This window comes from Bombus terrestris, chromosome 18, assembly GCF_910591885.1.
Source record: "Bombus terrestris chromosome 18, iyBomTerr1.2, whole genome shotgun sequence".
NCBI lineage: Eukaryota > Metazoa > Arthropoda > Insecta > Hymenoptera > Apidae > Bombus > Bombus terrestris.
Window position 1 is genome coordinate 4,133,142 of NC_063286.1, and position 20,841 is coordinate 4,153,982.

The 20,841-nt window shown below is 35.3% G+C and overlaps 1 protein-coding gene and 1 long non-coding RNA gene across 14 annotated transcripts in view; one reads left to right on the top strand and one right to left on the bottom strand.

The window, feature by feature from the left end:
- Positions 1-20,841, bottom strand: part of LOC100647243 (tyrosine-protein kinase Btk29A) — a 328,457-nt gene that overhangs the window by 27,226 nt on the left and 280,390 nt on the right. The window contains exon 1 of one of the 13 annotated variants that reach the window (XM_048414086.1): positions 3,346-3,485. The exons of 11 other annotated variants lie outside the window; for them this stretch is intronic. In XM_048414086.1, coding sequence (XP_048270043.1) covers positions 3,346-3,448 — 103 coding nt within the window. In that variant the 5' untranslated portion in view covers positions 3,449-3,485. Of the gene's footprint in view, positions 1-919; positions 943-3,345; positions 3,486-20,841 lie in introns of those variants that run through there. One more of the 13 variants, XM_048414095.1, reaches the window with a different exon arrangement.
- LOC125386875 lies at positions 10,828-19,697 on the top strand. Its single transcript, XR_007227407.1, has 2 exons — positions 10,828-13,256; positions 16,143-19,697. It is a non-coding gene; the product is annotated as an uncharacterized LOC125386875 (long non-coding RNA).

Consider the following 20,841-nt stretch of genomic DNA (forward strand, 5'->3'; position numbering starts at 1 on the left):
ATCCTCGTGTTTGTAATTTAGATGCGTGGAAAAAAATATCGAACCACGGGTGCCGGGATTTGAACGCGGGTCCCGAACGTTCATAACCTAAAGTGTTAACCATTGCGCTGCTATCGTCCGGTAGTATTTGCTGTCGAGTGCCGCCACAAATTCAATGATTTTTCATTAACCACCATTTTAAACCTTCAAATGGCCAACATTTGTTTGGGCGAAATGTTTTAATGGAAATGCTTGCAAAACGTGGGATATTTTGAATGTACAGAAATTCTTGACAAATGTTATTACCAAAGCGAGTTATATATTGAGTTGGCAACTTGGCAACATCACTTAATTGCCAACCCAATACATCCTAACAAAGAAATCTACAGGAATTCTATGATATTTTCAAATCACCACCTTCTTCCATTTCTCATAATTCTGAAAATATCAGAATTGCAAAAAAGTCTCGCCTCTAGGAATTATGCAAAATTTTCTTTACATTTAATATATTTCAATCTTCTTTCATTTTGAAAATTCCGACGCTTCTATTAACGGAGAGTTATGCTAATGGGAATTCCATAAAAACTTTTCACTGTGTCTCATTTTGCTTCCTTGGTATCTTGGAAAATTTTGAAACTTTGCTATTGAATGGAAAGTATATTTAACAGTATATCTGCAGCTGATTTAGTTTTACAAACTGTTGATTTCATTAAAAGGTAGCAAATGTAGCCTTATATATATGTAAGATCGTTAATCACGTGGTAATTCAGGCGACCGATTCTAAAGTCTGAAAATCGAGTTTATTGTGAAAATACTTAAATGAAATACACGAGTAAATAACAATTAATAATTAACAACAATTAATAACAGTAATAATTAAATAAACAACAACAAATTAATAACAGTAAACAATAAATAGCAAGTTTTGTGCAGAGTCTACCTGAAAAGAATCGATTTTCAACGTCCTGAGCTACTGATCTTTCTCCGTCAATCTTCAATGTTTTAAATAATTACTCTTTCTTCTGTGGTCTTATCTATCTCTGATGTTGCTCTCTGTCCGTCCGTTTGGCAAATGAGCGTCTCTCAAAATGGCTGTCCGTTAAACAAAGAAAGTCGTTCTGTCCGTGAAACAAAGAAAATCGTGCTTCCGTGAAAGTCCCTATCACCCTTGAACTCTAGGGAGTTTACATATATATATATACTTAATATAATAACTTCATTAATATCAATTTATTTTTATTTTGTGAAAAAAATTATATTATAAACAATATTTATGTAAATATAGTATTCATAAATTAAAAAATTAAACTTTACTATATATATACAAATATAAATAAATATAAAAAAGTTAATTAAATAATCCTATAATTTAAATATTACAAATAATTCATTATTAATATTAATTTTTATTTAGTTAACTAATTCGTTAATTCCTACAATTTGGTACAATTTACCGAATGTCCAGCTGGACAAATTGTAAAGTACAAACTAATGAAAAAAAAAAAACTTTGGTGCGATTCATGCAAATATACTGTTGCTATAAATAAGCCTAAGTATGCTCAGAGCTGCAGCGCACATAAGATCGTCTACAGGAAGGAAATTCCCTGTTATCGGTTCCAGTTTACCCTGGATCTATCTTTTCCACCATAGAGATATCCCTTCTCTTTCCCATGAATCGCTTCGATCTATTGTGGATCTGCGCAACCAGAAATACCTCAATCTCCCAAAAGTTCGCGGAAATGGAAGAGGAAGATTAGGGAAGACGGAAGGTTCTCTCTCGATCAAAATTCAGAATCCAGCTGCGATCGTTGATAGAGGAGGAAACTCTGGTTCCTGTGCACCGACGATGATCAATATTCGTCACATGGAGAGATGGGTAGGGGTCGACATTGTCAGGGTTGGTTGGACGATTCTTCATATCATATCGTGCAACTGTTGCCTCCACGAGAAATGATCTTTCACGCATTGAGAGCTAAGCGCTGGAACGTCATCAGGGAAATCTTTCCACGCTCGTTTTCGTTTCCGTGTTGAAAGCTTTATTACCACGTGATTCTCGATATTATTATTGCACTGCCAGGTCCCTCGAGCTTCTCTATCTTCTCCTGTTTTATGCTGTGGATTTACAATGGAATCTACTAGACGCTCGTATTATTATTTTTATTTCATTGTTCCTTTTTAAAATTCTTCTTCTAGTGGAAAAATATTAAAGTTAATGCTTTTGTACATGTATAGATCCAGGAAGTTTTTAATTTGAAAATTGCTGTTTACACTGATCTAATTTAAATTTATATAATTGCAAGGGGAAAGATATTGAAGTTAATGCTTTTGTACGTGTATAGAACCAGACAGTTTTTAATTTGAAAATTGCTGTTTACGCTGATCTAATTTAAATTTATATAATTGCAAGGGGAAAGATATTAAAGTTAATGCTTTTGTATGTGTATAGATCCATGAAGTTTTTAATATGAAAATTGCTGTTTACACTGATCTAATTTAAATTTATATAATTGCAAAGGGAAAGATATTAAAGTTAATGCTTCTGTATGTGTATAGAACCAGACAGTTTTTAATTTGAAAATTGCTGTTTACGCTGACCTAATTTAAATTTATATAATTGCAAGGGGAAAGATATTAAAGTTAATGCTTTTATATGTGTATAGATCCATGAAGTTTTTAATATGAAAATTGCTGTTTACACTGATCTAATTTAAATTTATATAATTGCAAGGGGAAAGATATTAAAGTTAATGCTTTTATATGTGTATAGAACCAGACAGTTTTTAAATTGAAAATTGCTGTTTACGCTGACCTAATTTAAATTTGTATAATTGCAACGGGAAAGATATTAAAGTTAATGCTTTTGTATGTGTATAGATCCAGGAAGTTTTTAATTTGAAAATCGCTGTTTACACTGACCTAATTTAAATTTGTATAATTGCAAGGGGAAGTAGAATATCCATATAGAAATCATGGGTTTCAGAGGTATATTATTTTTTAGAAAATTAATCAAATATGTTATTGTTACCTGTAATTCGCAGATTTATCAAACCATTATTTTGGTAAATATAGCATTGCAATGCAATTAAATATTCAGATACGCGTGTAACAATAATTAAGTACAATGTGCAGCCCTCTTCAGGGACATTGAGAAAGCATTTGACAAAGTGAACCTTGGAAACCTCTTACAAACAATCAAAACACACTTCCCGGAACAAATCCACCACTTATTCAAATCACACCTAAGCAACAGAACTTTTGTAGTAAAAATAAAGGATGTACATTCTGAAGTAAAAGACGTTAAGGCAGGTCCACCACAAGGAAGCGTCTCAGGGCCAATATAATACACATTATACATAGCCAACATACCAACAACTACCAACAGCAAAATACTGACATTCGCAGACGACACGACTGTACTAGTTAGGCACACTAATGCAGAAACAGCAGCCACATTACTACAAGAGCACATTAGAAAAATAGAAAAATGGTACTGGTTAACTAATCGAAATTCTAAACTCAGCATAGAAAATAAACTAAAAATCTATAAAACGATAATAAAACCAATTGGTCATACGGAATGCCACTATGGGGGACAGCAGCAATGAGTCACATAAATAAACTAGAGTCGCTACAATCGAAGATACTGAGAACAATAGCGAACGCCCTCTGGTATGTCAAAAACGAGGATATACGCAAAGACTTACAATACCAACGGTGAAAGAAGAAATCGATAGGTACGCAGAAAAATACGAGGAAAGGACGGCAACACATCCAAACCAGCTGGCTCCTGAAGCGAGCAAAACTCTTATAGAAAAAAGACTAAAAAGAAAACACCCCACTGACCTCACTAAAGAAATAAAATAGTCAAACTCGAAGATGGTATCCCACTGGAGGTAGCCATCCACCTTTTGTTATTTAGCAATAAAGTTAGAAAAATTTACCAAATGTCCAGTTGGACAAATTGCAAAGTATAGATTAAATAACAAAAAAGAATATTTTTGTAACGTCTAAATATTACGATAAGTCGCGTAAGTTCTGAAAAGCGATTTCAGAAAGATTGTATGGGTAATATGGTGTCTCGTTATAATTCAATATACGTAAAATAAGGATTCTTGAGAGGATTCTAAGAAAATCTTTCGCTAATAGAGTTGGTGAGAGTGAAATTGATCGGGTATATACTGGGAATGAAAAGAAAACTTGAAAAGAGTTTTGTTCGCGAATCTGGCAATGGTTCCATTATGATTTATCCTGTTGGAACCGTGGCGTGTTTATAGTGCGATAAAGAGCCGCTCGCTTTTGCATATCTGGGGCGTACAAATCAAGCCATAATGATCCGCGAGGTTTGACTTGAACGCGAAAGGCACAAGGCTTCTGTACGAGAATCGTTATTTTGCTCAAGGAACGGTATGGTCGTATTTATCTTACCTTTTACAAAGATTTGTCGAATAATAAATTTATATATATTGATATATAGATAATATAGAGAGAAACATAACAATAGGAATATACAGTAGAAAGATAGCAACATTGTTTTTGTAGTTTATAAAAGAAATTTTTACGGTCTGTGAGAAATCATCTTCGATGAATTTTTATCAACCGTCGAGAATCACAGGGAAGACTAGTGTAGCGGCACTCGACAGTAAACTTCCCAACGGTTTCTGTCCCGTGGCTCGCTACACAAAGACTCTACCCTTCGAACAAGATGATTGCCAGATGTCGATACATTCTTACCGAATATTTGCAGCTAGCCTAAGGACCGGCTATAAATCTTAGGATTCATGTAACTAAGTTTCTCTAAAGGGACAAATAGTCTTTGTCTCAACAGTCCCTACACATACCACCCACTACGGGAAAACACAGGAAATCTGCTTTTTCTCACGTACGACGCTCCTCGCTAGCAACTTTCTCTCAAAGGCGGTTAACATCCCTTTCCAACCACCAACTCAAAATTTAGCCAATTAACAGCGACGTCCATTTCCCCCACTTTCTGAACTAACACTTTTCTTAACGAATCCGATGATTCCGTATCCTTAGACACACCCAATCACAGTTTTCCTAAGGAGCATCATCGCGACAAAAATTCATTCTGTCGTGAGCCGCAAGACGACGTCTTGGAAGATGTCTATTTGAATTGATCGTCCGCAGTCGTGAGTAATGGCGAATTTGAATTTCTCGACATCTGATGAACTTGTAACTTGAACTTGTAATCGCGATCCGATAATTGTACCGCGCTTTCGGCGCGCAAGTGTATACCACGAACACAAACAAATAAATAGTTATTGTCGAACAATATCGAGTGATTCTTCTACACCTATCACGCACATGACCTCACTAGTAAAAATTATACCATTGGGTTGGCAACTAAGTGATTGTGGATTTTGCCATTAGATGGCCATTGGCAAAATGGCCAATCCGCAATCACTTAATTGCCAACCCAATAGAAGATAAATTAAATTTTTATACTACACATTTCACTGTTACCATCACGGTTACTATACTGCGCAGTTTTACACATTTATGCGAACTTGACAGATGCAAAAATATAACAGAATGCATATAACAAATAGAAATATACAAAATATTCGATGTAAAATATTTGTTATAATTTTTAATGGATAAAACGAACCCCATTAAATTATATTCTTTTATTTGTGCACATAAAAATATTGCATGAAAATTCACAGTTTAAGTGGATAAACGGATAATTTTATTTCAGCCTGCCGGGCTTACCAATAACTATTTAAAATTATATAAAAATAGTATGTGAATGAGAGATACGAAGGTATTAGTATTCGACAAGAGTATTAGGGAACATCAATTTTGGAGGCGAAATTTGCGCGAGCGAAGTTTAAATCAGGACACCTATTTCCTCCTCATGAAATACCTCCATTCCGTCTCATTCTCTCATAATTACGCTTAAATACTGTCGGGATAGTTATGTCCTTGCCGTGGAAAATTGGATTTCAAAGGAGGCTGATTGCGTTCTGTCCCTAGAAAGTGCTACAAACTTGGACAATTCACATTTTTCCAGACACGTGCAAAAATATAATTATCCCCTGTCGCTCATGTGTCATCGCGTGGGCGCATAATTTTCTATAACATAAATATTGTATTATTTTAATGAGGCTATGATTAAACCGGCTGAGATAATTAAACTAATATCGCTGATTGATATCGAGATCTTCCTTCAATTTGATTAGAACGATGCCACGGGAAATTAAAGACTCGTTCAAATTATTCGACATCTGAATTCTAGTATTTTCACTTCAAATTACTTGACATTTGTCTTTAGATTACTCGAAAGTTGACTTCATATTTTTTTCCTTTTTTGCATTTTCAAGTATATCTCCATAGCTTAAAAGGTTTTGAGGTGGATAATATATCGTGATAGATACTGCTGTTTTCTCTCAATTAGGGAATCGTGGAGAAAAAACCGGACTATGAGTGTCGGGATTCCAACCTGCGTCTGGAGCGTTCGTAACCAATTACGCTAACCATAGCGCTACCGTCGTCCGGTATGTATAGGGTCTTTGTGTAGCAAGTCACGGAACAGAACCCGTTGAAAAGTTTTGCTGTCGAGTGCCGCTACAGATGTCTTGTTTTCATGTGTTCTATGGTTTTGCCATTTTGCTTTCGCTTTCCTTTTTTCTTTGATTTTGTCAAGGATCTGTTAGAAGGATGTCTATTGGAATTATATTGAATGAACCGATATTACATTCACATCGTCTGAGGTACTAGGATTCTAGCAGAATACTGCGATATCTACCGAGTAAAACAAGATTTCTTTCCACGAAATTCCACGAACATTCTTAGTCTACCCATTATCGTTTCATTCCTTCTTCTTATCATTCGACGATTCTGTATTTCCTCCGAGATACTACAAAAATATGATTGTGTTCGTTTCATAATCCGCGAAAATAATGAAAATTTCAACAATTAGCGAGGCATGTAAACGCAAAGGAGGCGCACGAGGATGAAAAAAGGACACGATACGATTGTATAATAGATACCGACGCGCCAGCACCCGGGAAGTCTAGTTGCTTTGAGTAATAACCGGTAAATAATTAGTTGGTGCGGTATCCCGACGTCTTCCGTGACCAATGCGCTGAGATAGCTGTCACGTCGTCTTATGGCCAACTGCTGTTCGTGTACGGTCCGCGCTCGTGGTTACCGATACAGAGCAATAATTAAAAACGATGATTAACTATTTGATTGCAACTTATTATTTTTATTATTCAAAGTATGTAATGGCAAGATAATAATAAATTGATGATGTAAGACAACATTCTTCCTCAATGGACCGTTTATCTTATTGGTGGTCACTGGTGACACCGTGGCGCCTTGGTAACAGTTGATAGTGACATATTATAACAAAGCTTCGTTTATTTCAACGAACCATTCGCATTCGTTATTTCGTCGTAAGCAAAACGTGCAGAATATATTGTTGAAACGCGTAGGAGATATTAGTAAACAGTTTTATGATTATTTTTATGATTTCGACGAAACATTCGGTTGAAATGGTAGAGGTCCGGAAAAAAATTATGTTTGTGATAAAGCAATGGTAGTGGTAGATTACCAACAGTGGAAAATGAGCTGTAGATTTATCAGATCGAATGGTAGCATATTCTACACCACATAGAAGAACCCTCAAGTGGTATATAAAATTACCTTTAGAGTTATTGTTAAATACATCAATTTCAAACGCCATGATACTCTATAAACAAACAAGAAAAACAAAAATTAAGGTATTCACCTAAAGCTGACCACCTATTGTCTAGATTGTACCGATGTGTCACATTTATTTTTAAAGTGTTTTAACACAGTGCACCGCTATATGCAACATTTGTTCTCATTTTTTTTTTTTTTTTTTTTATTGATGTTCTAATAAAAATGCTTAATTGTTCAATGGGCACTTTTTATTTCAAAGTATCTTCTATTTATCGGTTATATTGAAAGTGCCCTAACTGTCAATTTTCATTCAATTTTCACAATTGTAAGAAGTTGAAGCGCTCCGGTCACCAATGACCACACAGTGGCGCCACAGGAGAAACCGTGGTGGGTCATATATGACGTGGCAGTCAAAGTGTTTTTACCGTTTTAGTGCTAGGGGTTTTTAACACTTTGCCGACCGATAGCTGATTAATCGGTCTTTTGTCGCCGACGCTTACCGACCGGTAGTCTATTAAAATAGTCAAACTCGAAGATGGTATCCCGCTGAGGTTAGAAAAATGTACCAAATGTCCAGCTGGACAAATTACAAAGTACAAATTAAATAATAATAATAAAAAAAAATCATCTACGCACATCCACTTATCCACACGACCTTATTTTAGTCAGTTTTACTATTACACATCTGTATTATTCACTTATCCAGCATTTACTATCGACGGATCAGGAATAAATAAATAAAAAAAGTAAATATAAATGTTGGTTAGCGACGATAAAATTCGAATAGAAGAAGCGTAGAGTAGAAATATATTCCGTTACGTAAATTATTGTACAATGCAAATTTACTCTATGCTGTCCTATATAGTTGTATAGCCAGAACAGCCAGAATATCGCATGGTTGCACGTCGTCTTTCGTATCCAGGACCCTCGGTTCGCCGTTTAATTTAACCAAAAATAATTTCTCCCGTTCACCTGCCACCCATCGCGCATCTGACTACCTAAGTTCTTAATTAGTGCACGGATAGACGCGTTGGCCGTAGATCGGGCCGGTGCTACCTCGGTTACGAGTAATTACTGTCGGAATATTTGGAGCGGCGCAGAGGTGGCTCCGCCGTAAAATTTACTAGATAGCCGAAATTGTCGGCGTATTTCATGAGATCGTAATATAATCGGTTGCTCACTGCCTGCATGAAATTTGAATCTCGGCCCGACCTATTATTACGTCGCTTTTACCTTTTAACACTTTTAATAGTAGCTCAATTCTATATATTTGAATATTCACTATAGAATATTTTTTCGTGCATTATATCATCGTACGTATTATATAAAATATTTTAAAATTTCATTAGCATTGTAATGAGACACGACTGTCATGATTATTTTGGTAAAGCAACAAACCGATTTGAAAATGTATGTACATAGGAATTACAAGATATTTATTGCAAATTATATATATGTTACATTTAGTAGAAAATTCCCATTGAATATTGTAAACAATTTTTATAATTGTAATTTAGCAAAACAGTTTCATTAAAAATTACAGTTCATCAATATGATATACAATTAACTGTTTAAATATCTTGCAGTTCCTATTGGGTTGGCAACTAAGTGATTGCGGATTTTGTCATTAGGTGGTATTGAAAGAATCCGCAATCACTTAGTTGCCAACCCATGTACACGTTTATTCCAAACAAAAGCCTCTGTCCACGCCCTATGCACGAAGCGTCGCTTCATAGAAGCATAAGCGTAGTCTATTAGACGTGACGATACTTCTACCCTGGTGTTCAGTCTACGAAGCGTACAGTACGGTACAACATGTTGTCTGATTATTAAAATGTCGAGCAACGAGGAAAGACGCCTTCATCCTACGATCACTACGTTCTATATTTATAGTTGCAACGAATGCCTGGCTACTGTCAATGTTAACGCTAGTCGTGACGACGAAAACGGTTGTTTCGTGGACAGGTGCGCATTACTTTAGAATGACCGCTGCATGAAAGCGTACTGTTACCATCGACGTGTCTAATACGCTTCTATGGAACGACGCTTCGTTGTCAGTGGATCAATATAATTATGATAATCGAGTCTCGTTGCAAAGTTAATGAAATTGCAAATTATAATACACACAATATATTTATAATAGTCAAACTGGAAGATGGTATCCCGCTGGGGTAGCCATCCACGTGTTATTTAGCAATGAAACTAGAAAAATTTACCGAATGTCCAGCTGGATCAATTGCAAAGTACAAATTAAATAATTAAAAATATATATATTAATATAAAATATATTAAATAATATATTAAATTAATATATTACAAAATATATATAAATTAAAAATATATAAAGACGACGGAACTTTCCAACGCCTTCGCGACGCAAAGCGCTATACCATCAAAACGTAAGGTCGGCATGCTCAATGTATAATACCATCGATATCCCTACGGTTCTTTCGCCGAATTTTCGGAAGAATGCAACGTGGCAATCGTCGCGAACGTCTAACGAACGCGTGCGTAGTGGGGATATCGAGGGGCAACAAAGAAAAGAATCCATTTGGTTTCGAACAGCGAAGTGCGAAGGGTTTAGCGTAACAGCGAAGTAAACATATTCGAGAAGCGCGATTGTTGATTGTTGACTGTTAATTGTTAAATAAACTTTATTGTTGAACATCGAGAGTATTTCTTGGGCACTTACACCTTAAACCACCTCATATTTATGAAAGGTATATACGTACGAGTGTTTGAATACTTTCACGAGCTGTCAATGAAAAGGGAATTTTTCTTCGCTGCATTTACGAAGGAGTGATCGTGTAATTGGGTCATTTCTTCTGTTAAATTCAGTCATAATTTCCTGGATTGCCGCTAATTATTATCGACGTTGGTGCTTGGCCCCTTAGGCTCTTTGTATTAATTATCTGGTAACGAGATTCTTTCATGCGATGCTCCTCGTTGTTAACCGGTTACTTCCGTTCCACTGCATTTTCATTCGCGCGGTAAGAAAATAATTATTGCGCTTAAGAATATTCCGCGGCCTTTAGTTGCATGTTCTTTTCAAGCAACGAAATTTTTTTTTTATTATTTAATTTGTACTTTACAATTTGTCCAGCTAGACATTAATTTTTCTAGCTTAATTGCTAAATAACATTGGTAACCAAAATGATGAAGATTTGACTTTCGTTTTGTTATATTATGAAACTTTGTATTTTGTACACGAATTTGTGATTGTGATATTTTATAAACGTTTATAAACGAACAGAACAAAGGAACGATTGATAAATTTAACAAAAATATTCTTCTTTTGTTATTTCTTAAAAATTATTTCATTCGAGAAACAGTGATTCATTTCACTAATTAACATTTACTTTTCTACATTTACTCTCTCTACATTTACTCTCACGGTATCAACAACTTCTTTATAAATTCTGCTTAAAAATTGTTTAATAACCATATTTCCTACTAATATTTTCAGAGTCTGTGTACCACTCGATCAAGCAACCCACGCGGGTATGAAATAAATAAATAGTGAATTACAGAGGTATTTATTTTCGAGCAATTACTGACTTCCACGATTTATTTAAATTTCCATCTGTATTATAATTAATCGATATTTTCCAATGAACAGCCTGAGGTGGTTTATTATACGTGTTGGTTTATTAAACAGACGATCGATAAAACTGTAATATTCGGTGTATATTAAAATTACTTTAAAATACAATTACAAAAATAGTGCCGGTCGTAATCGTCGCTCGTTATTCGACTGCGTGACTCGCTATACTGAACGTCCTAGAGGACACGTTCGTCTATTTGTATCGACTGGTGGTGTTACAAGAAGGTCAAATGTAACTCCGGTTGACGACTACAAACAATATTTTGCCCGCAGTTCGTTTACCTTTTTAAACCTAGCGAACCAAAACAACGTTGTTATTCCAAGGCACAACAATATGAGTTTTTGTCGATTCAGATCTTCCATTGATTCATGTGCCGCTACAAGTTTAATTACTACACCTGTATATTTCTATCGACAAAGATTGTAGAATGTATGCTGTTAAAGTATATTAATTATGTAAACGACTTTAACGACTTTAACGACTGCGAACGTACAAATACTTTTGTGATTCACTGTATAGTATATGTATGTGAATATTTATTCTCATTACGTGGAAACATATTCTAAAAATGTGTTCTATTGTCATCGTGAAACCAATAATATACTGTGGCTCACGAAAGTCTTCGAACGCTTACATATGTAAACTTGAATGACCGAAATAATGTACATTCAAGTAACTTGCTTCGACAAGCAGATGTCAATAGGAAGATGGAAGTTTTGAGGTTATGTCAGTAAAATTTGAAAAGGATTCAACAACGTAGGTAGAAGTTATACATTTATTAGAAACACGTATTGTAAGTGACTGACAGAAGTATTTAAACGCTACATACATTATTAAATTATTTAATATTAATATTTTGTTGGATCACCTTTAGCAGCGATAGTGCGTCTCAATCGACGTTCCATGCTATAAATCAATGATTTTGTAAAATTTTATCTTCCAATACTTGCTTTGAGATTATTTGAAATTTATTTCATCTTTTTCCGATTTTAGTCTATAAATTTTCAATCGGATTTATGTCTGGACTTTGCGGTGGAGTAATTAGCATGTGTGGTGTGTTATATACGATCCATTCTTCCGCAATTCTAGCAATATGCTTAGGATCATTATCTTGTTGGAAGTGGAAATCTTCCAATAATCCTAATTCCTAATTCTTCCGAAAAGATGACTTTGTGCCAAAAAGAGTTATCTTTATTAATATAGATTTTGTAAAAGTCAATCTTTTTCTATGATTTACCACATTAATATATGGTTTGTTTCGTGGTACTCTCCCTTGGTACTACAGTGTCGCAGACATATCGTCTTACATGACCGGCGAGATATACACAATGTAGCGATAAGCGCATAGTTGCCGTCAAGCAGCGAGTTCTAAAAAACATCGATTCGCCTTCGGTCCGTTATTTTACCTACACAAAAAAGGTAGCATACGTGATCATAAGCGCGAACGATTGCGAGACCCAAGCGTGGTGGGGGTCGTCTCCAAGAGAAGACAAAGGAAAAAATCGAAGGGCAATCAGTATCATACGAGGATTCAAACCGAGAGGTTCAGAGAAATAAAATCAAGGCCGCTTAGTCAAACGAATACGTCGAGAAATATTATAAAGTCGAGTCGAATTATAATAATACACTAGTTGTATCATCGTTAAATTATTTGCACCGTGTTAATTATAATTTTAAATATTGTTAAACATGGAAGCTTATATTAACCCCGTTAATTCTGTGTTACAATCATTCGAACTACCTCTGTTATCCTAATCGAAACAGGGGAACGACTGATTCGCGGCGTCGACTATCAAAATCGTAGCGAGAATTTACGCCTCTCACTGACGCGTTTCCTCGCGATCGCGTCTCTCCGCGAACGGTCGTAACACTGTTACTGAAACGATATCCTAACCTCAAGTGAACGTATCAATATTTTCATTTAGCAACGATGTTTACATTCGATGCAAACGAAGATGGAAAACTATCAACAGTGTTACAGCGTTCGAATACTTTAGTGTGAAGGTACCAAATTGTTTTAACAAATTAGTACACCTCATTTTATTAATTGAAATTTGTAAGTATAAGCGTTCAAATACTTTCATCAGCCATTGTAGATAATTCAAAGGCCTTTTTCAATGAAGGTAATAAACTCGTCCTTGTACCGTATATTGAAATTGGTTGTCGAAGACAAATAAAAGAGAAGAATATTTTCTTATGACTCAATACTTTTCACGTAATCGAGAAGCATTTTGTTACACGATTTAATAAATCCTAACACGACACCGACGTCACGTTTTCTTGGCAATGCCTTCTCTACCGTGCGAAATATAATGAAACGAAGAATAATGTAGCAGAGAATAATCCGTTTTGCTACGTGTACTTCTCTCCCTGTGGACATTGCAAAATACTGTGTAATGAATACTTTTTTATAGCAGCTGCTACATTCGGCCGTATCGAGCCGACAGATATTGTTTAATAACGATCAACTAAAATGAACACACCATGAATTTAAATAAAGCTGCTGTTAAATCATATTTTTCATAATTCCGTTCGAATTTACGTTCGACAGAAAATATTCAAATTACGAGTATCGTGAATTCATTTGATACAACGGTATGTTCGTAGCAATCCATTAAATGTTCAGTATTTACGATTTTAATAATTTTCGTATTTATTACGGATCGCGGAGATGAGAAAAAATGATCATAAAAACGGAATGGTGAAATTATCAATATCATTTCTGTCATTTCAAAGCTATGAATATACATGTAAACTCCCTAGAGTTCAAGGGTGATAGGGACTTTCTCTGTTTCACGGACAGAACGACTTTCTTTGTTTAACGGACAGCCATTTTGAGAGACGCTCATTTGCCAAACGGACGGACAGAGAGCAACATCAGAGATAGATAAGACTATAGAAGAAAGAGTAATTATTTAAAACATTGAAGATTGACGGAGAAAGATCGGTAGCTCAGGACGTTGAAAATCGAGAATCGATTTTCAGGTAGATTCTGCACAAAACTTGCTATTTATTGTTTACTGTTATTATTTGGTTGTTGTTTATTTAATTATGACTGTTATTAATTGTTGTTTACTCCTGCATTTCATTTAAGTATTTTTAGAATAAACTCGATCTTCAGATTTCAGAATCGATCCTTGAATTGCCACGTGATTAACGACCTTACATACATATTTTGAAATCTTGCCATTAGAAAGTGCACTTTCAATGTCTTTTTTCCTTGTATTTAATTGTACGTAGAAATTGGAACGGCGAATGTGGCATAACAAACTTAGTATAATTTTCCACTCGTATCGTATGAGTTGGTAACTAAGTGATTGCGGATGTTTCATTAGATGGTAATGACAAAATCTGCAATCATTTTGTCGTCAACCCAGTAATTTCTATAATTCATCAAACCAATGTTAGTTAAAAATGAATTTTCATGAACGAAACAAGTTACACTCGAAATTAGTATAGGTCTTACAATACGTATCGCTTATTCAAGGTTTAATTAAATTCAATAAATAATTATATTAAATTCGATAAATTGTCTTAACCAGGTTACCGACATTACATCGAACGTAAAATTGCAAAAATGTACAGAACATACGTAACATGTACATTCAAACATCGAAACATCCAAAATATAGTATTTGTCATAATATTCACTGGATGAAATTTTCTGCCTGGATTCCATTTCTCCAATCAGATCTATAAAAACACGCGTTCGTGTAAACATCCCCAACCGACACGAACAACAGCAAAAAGGTGATAAACTCGCACTTGAATATTTCCGACTTCCGAATTCAACTTTAGAATAGCCACAACTGATGGGACAATGACCACAGTGAAGTTAGAGAAACGATCGAGGGTTAAGCCATGCCCGATGCGCTTAACGTATCCCGAATAAGAGATGAAAAAGGTTAAAATGTGGCGTGAATGCATCGCTATTATGCGCCAACCAGATATTATGCCAGTTGGATCGATCTTACAGACCCCAATTTCATTCGCAGACAATACACCATCAAGTCACGCTCTTTCCCTTTTTCGCTTCACTCTCCCCACCTATCTTCCTTGTCCCTCCAATAGAAAGAAAGATCAGCCCTCGTCTTCCACACCGCTGCAGGCACCAACTCGTCGCAACGACGAAGAACGCTGTAATTTAACCCGCGTATTTGATGAAACCGCTTAAAACCTTTTAAACGAGGTTTAAATCATTTGAGGTTGAAATGCAGAATTTCGCACGCGACTGCCCCTCCCTCTCGGCGGCGTTATCAGTAGTCAGCTTAATCGGCGACCACTTTTTCCTTCTCCGGGCGCCATTGTCTTGCTGTGGCATTCACAGAACGAGTCCGCTCTCGCATTCGTTTCGTATTTTATTAATTTCTTTCGCCGAGCCGAGCTTCTCCGGCCTAATTTCTTCCTTTTCACCCTTTTCCTCTCGTTTTTCTTATTTCTTCGTTCTTCTTCTTTTACTTTTATCTGCTCTCGTCGATTAATTCGAGGCGAATGAAGAAATATTAATGGACTTCATTGGAGGAGTATCGGTATTGTACTGAATTATTTAGTTATTAATTTATATATTATTATATTATCGCGGAGGATTGTCAAATGTAATTGCAAAATTATTGTCACTTAATTTGATTATTATTTATTGTAACGTAGTTCCTCCCTTTCGGGTTTGCATGAATTTCCAATTTTACAATGTTCGACGTTGGAACATGTTGATTCTCATTTTCGATCCATATTTCATCTCTCCATAACAAACAAATTATTACATTGCTTATGACATAATTTAAATTTTATTCTTTTAGCTAAACGATACTCGTGACTCTATGTGTTTTTTTATTAAAATTTACCTAGATGCAATAAATTCGTCTTTATTAATTTTTTATTTTCTAATTACAGCAGTTTCTAGCTGAATTGAGAAAACTTGGTCGCAAATGCAAGTAAGTTAGAAGCATTAATATTTATTTTGTATTATATTCGAACGAATGCAAAAGTATCAAAAGATATTTAAAAACAGAACAAAAAATAAATATACGAAACACTGCGGTTAGCCTGCATATAACGGAATATTTTATTTTAGAACGATAAGCGAAAAACCAAACGAAATAATTTGTACTACCACGTGATAGTAAAGTTCAGATAGTAAAAATTCAAATTGTTTACGTAGACCTATAAAACGACGATAAAACTACCAGCAACACTCACAGGATGCGATAAACACACCGTACAAAGCGTTAGATAACACTTTGATTTAACATTTTAACACTTTGCAACTTTTTATTTCAAAAGATATCATTACACACGCGAAGAACATATACCCAATATTCTGGAACATATACCCAAGGATGCACTGTATTCACGCGTGTCAGAATTAATCCAATACTCGCCATTCTATGATTTATACCTATTCTCTCACAATGAAACTTCTCAGTTGTCATTGCATTCTTAAGGGATGTTCGTATATTATCAACGTAGTATCATGTTTCTCACAACACATGTTATCTCAACGACCAAATTACCAGCACGCGTTACTCGTGTTTTGTTAGGTTGGCAACTAAGTGATTGCGGATTTTGTCGATACCACCTAATGACAAACTCCGCAATCACTTAGTTGCCAATCCAATACAATTTATTTCTATCTAAACCTTTTGATATCTGCGCCAAGGATCACGTAGCTGGTGTTCGTTTTATTAGAGACGTTTATTCAAACTCGACGCGATAATAACTTAGCTAAATAAGTTGCTAAACGAGGGTACATTTGTCTCGGAGGAAACGCTTTCATTTGCAGAAGGCGCTAGACTCTCTCGTGTGTCGATATCGGCAGGTACTTCGCCGATACATAACTTCTGACCGAACAAAAACTTGTCTTTTTCTCCGCGAGCACGAATAGCTCCAAGTCTTTCGTTTATTTGCCGATAAAAACGCGCCTCTCTGTATCGATTGAAAATTGTTTACAATGGTAGTTATCAGCTTAAGCGGATACGAATAATAATAACGAATAACTGAAAGAGCGACTGCAGCAATTAATTAATTCGTAAACTAAGTTTTCATTCATTAATTCGTTCATCGATCCTACGCTGGTAAATTTCTCGCGTGGAAACATCATATTTCTGCATTGTTTTAATTGATTGATGGAATCGATGGAAAATTTCTTCGTAAGATATTTATTATTATTATTATTTAATTATTTTATTTAAATTCGCATCAATTACTTCGGTCATCAGCGACTATTTTTATACTCAACGGCGGCTTATTGAATTTTGTTCAACATTTTAAACTTTGACTGCCACGCCAAAATCGCATGTTTCGCTGAGGTGTTTTAACACAGTGTTTTAACACAGTGTTTTAACACAGTGCACCATTAGATGCAAGATAGGACGAGCAATACCACCTATTAACAAAATCCGCAATCACTTGGTTACCAACCTAATAGCATTAAATTTTGTAACAAAGGTTTCAATAAGTTGAGAATTTAATGGTATTCTTCAACTGATTTTATGAAATAAATGTAAATGAATCGTAATTTCTGCGTTCAAACAGCAAACGTTGTTATGTCGAGTTTTATACCAGCATTCGCAATTCTACTTCTATTGGCAATTAAGTGATTGCGGAGTGGGTCATTAGATGGCATTGACAAACTCCGCAATCACTTAGTTGCCAACCTAATATTTCGCCAATAACAAAATCGAAAATTACTTTCAAGCGTCTTTCAGTTTTAAGAAGAATTCTGCAAGAATTTCATTCGACGAACCTTTCTCGCTAAAACCGTCGTTTACATTGCGGCTATTCACGCACACAAAACAGCTTCACGAAATTTGATACTCGAATAACCTCCGCGAGCAAACGTTCCTGTTACTGCGCGCATTCCTGATATGTCGAGTTCGTGTGAGATTTGTTGAGAAATTCAAGCCGAAGAAGAAGAAGAATTGCACGCCGGTAGATTGTCGGATATTGGCGAAAGAAAAACAGACGAAAGGATCTGGAACAAGGAGCACACGCTCGGCATCGTGCCCACCAAGGAAATTGCAGTGTCACGTTTTGCAAAAATGTCACGCGGAATCTAGTCCCCTGGATTAGTTCCAGATTCGTTGAATATTAAATTGGCGCTGCGAGAGCTGGTCGATCGTCCCTGAAAACTATTGTACTTCTCTTTTGTAGTCCGTATGGATTCGAGTGGACACTCGACGACAGAAGAGAAAAGAATGAAAGAGTGGCAAATCTCTTTTACTTTTCTCCGGAGGAAGAAAAGAAGCTGCGGAATTATTAGTAGGATTTATTGAATGAAATTAACATGAATTAACATAACGTCGAGCGGATGTTAAAAGATATTCCATTCGTGTGTCTGTTTGAATGGCAAAGGTAGCAGACGGGACGGAGCAGAGAGAAAATTACACAGCGCCACGTTTAATAATAATAATTCCAGCAGGCGCCTTTAATCTGGATTGGTTCCAACTTCTTCGAATATTAAGCCGTGCGAATGAAACACGAGATCACTTTTCACTTGCGCCAACTTCTCGCCATACTCCTCCGAGCCCTTCTCTTCTGCTGTCTTTTTCTTTCCTTCAGTTTGTGTGAACTCACGTGAGACTGCGCGTTAAGAGTGATTAAAATTTCCTGCCTTTCTTTCCCCGTGGACGCCTCTTCACCTGCACAGTTCCACGATTCCATTCACTTTCGTTAAATTTTAATGCTCGCGCCGTTAATTTGGAAAATTTGACAAATATTAGGTTGTCCGAAAAGTTTCTTTCGTTTCATAAGATGATAATAGATGGACAACAATTTCTGTTTTATATTATTTTATTGAATTAGGTATGATCCATTTCGTTCTATTTCTATTATTACGTTCGTGCATAATTCAATAAACTAATATAAAACAAAAAACATTGCGCGTCTATTATTTTCTTACAAAACGAAAAAGACTTTTCGGATAACCTAATATTTCTTTTCCAATTCATTATCTCGTTCTTCTTATCTCGTTGTTTTTTGCTGTTGAGCAATCCGAGCTGAAGAAGTGTTTTTTAATGAGAGAGGAGTTAATCAAACTCTATTTTCTATCCTGTCCTTTTCCATCGAAAGTTTAGCCGAGAACATTGAACTTGCAACGAAGGATAGCTCGGAGTTGCTGTTTAATTGAGTCTCGAGAAACCTGTTTTCTCCTTTAGTCCACTCCACGCCCGAAGAATTCGAGCGCTACACTTGAAAGTGGCGTGTCAGTCGTTCTTTCGAAGAATGTTGTTCATTCAATTTTGTATGGAACATAAATTCCGCGCGATATCGCGCATTACTTTTCCTCCTTCGCGCGATTGAAATTTCAATCGTGAATGAAGAGATTAGCTTTATTACTAGACGATGCATTATATTATATTAATTCAAATCGATATTTTTATTAATGTAATTGTTAAAACAGAAGTAGGATAAAAATTGTGTTATTTATTAAATACTGCAAAAAAATAAGATACTATACTTTGAATATTTTATTGATTTTTATAAGTACGTAAGTAGCGTTGATGATTTAAAAATGAAAAAATGAAGATTCACAAGTGGTACACGATTGTTTGGGTTAATTGAACAAATTAATTGAACTGGATAATTCAGATCAGCTTAATGTTGAGATTTCAAGGTGCAGGAATTAAACATAACTAGGTAGCTTAATCGAGTAAGGTTAGTTCACTTTGCATGTGTTTAATTGCCAGAAAAATATAATTATCTCGAATACTCTCAACTTTATACGATTGTTTGGATTAATTAAACAAATTAATTGAGCTGGATAATACAGATTGGCTTAATGTTGAAATTTCAAGGTGCAGGAATTAAACACAACTAGGTAGCTTCATCGGGTAAGGTTAGTTCACTATGCATGTGTTTAATTGCCAGAAAAATATAATTATCTTCGATACTCAATTTTATATACGATTTTTTGGGTTAATTGAACAAATTAATTGAGCTGGATAATTCAGATTAGTTTAATATTGAAATTGAACACAACTAGGTAGCTTAATCGAGTAAGGTTAGTTCACTTTGCATGTGTTTAATTTCCACAAAAATCTAATTCTGTTCGATACTCAACATTATACGATTGTTTGGGTTAATTGAACAAATTAATTGAGCTGGATAATCCAGATCAGTTTAATATTGAAATTAAGCACAAGTAGATAGCTTATTCAAGTAAAGTTAAGTTTCCACTTGGCATGTGTTTAATTTCCACAAAATTTTAATAGTCTTCGATACTCAACTTTAACTTGAGTTGATTTTTACGACAATTTAATCGTTTTTTGGTTACTTTGGTTAAAGGAACACCTTTATGGAACATTAATGTCGTCCGCGGTAATTAAATGCGACTAATTAATTATCGTAATTAAGGGCCCTGGGAGAATAGCAGGAAGAATTGTCATTCTACTAATTGATTCATTTCCGATATTCGATTCTTTAATGTCTCATGATTAAAAACGCGAGTGTCATAAATTACGATCTGTAGTATCTTAAATTTACACATCTTTTGTTAATTAGCTTTTTACTCGCTTCCATGCGTTATTAACATGATTTATCGTTAAAATTTGGGAACCATATTTTTTTGATGTGGCTTACTTAAAATAATCAG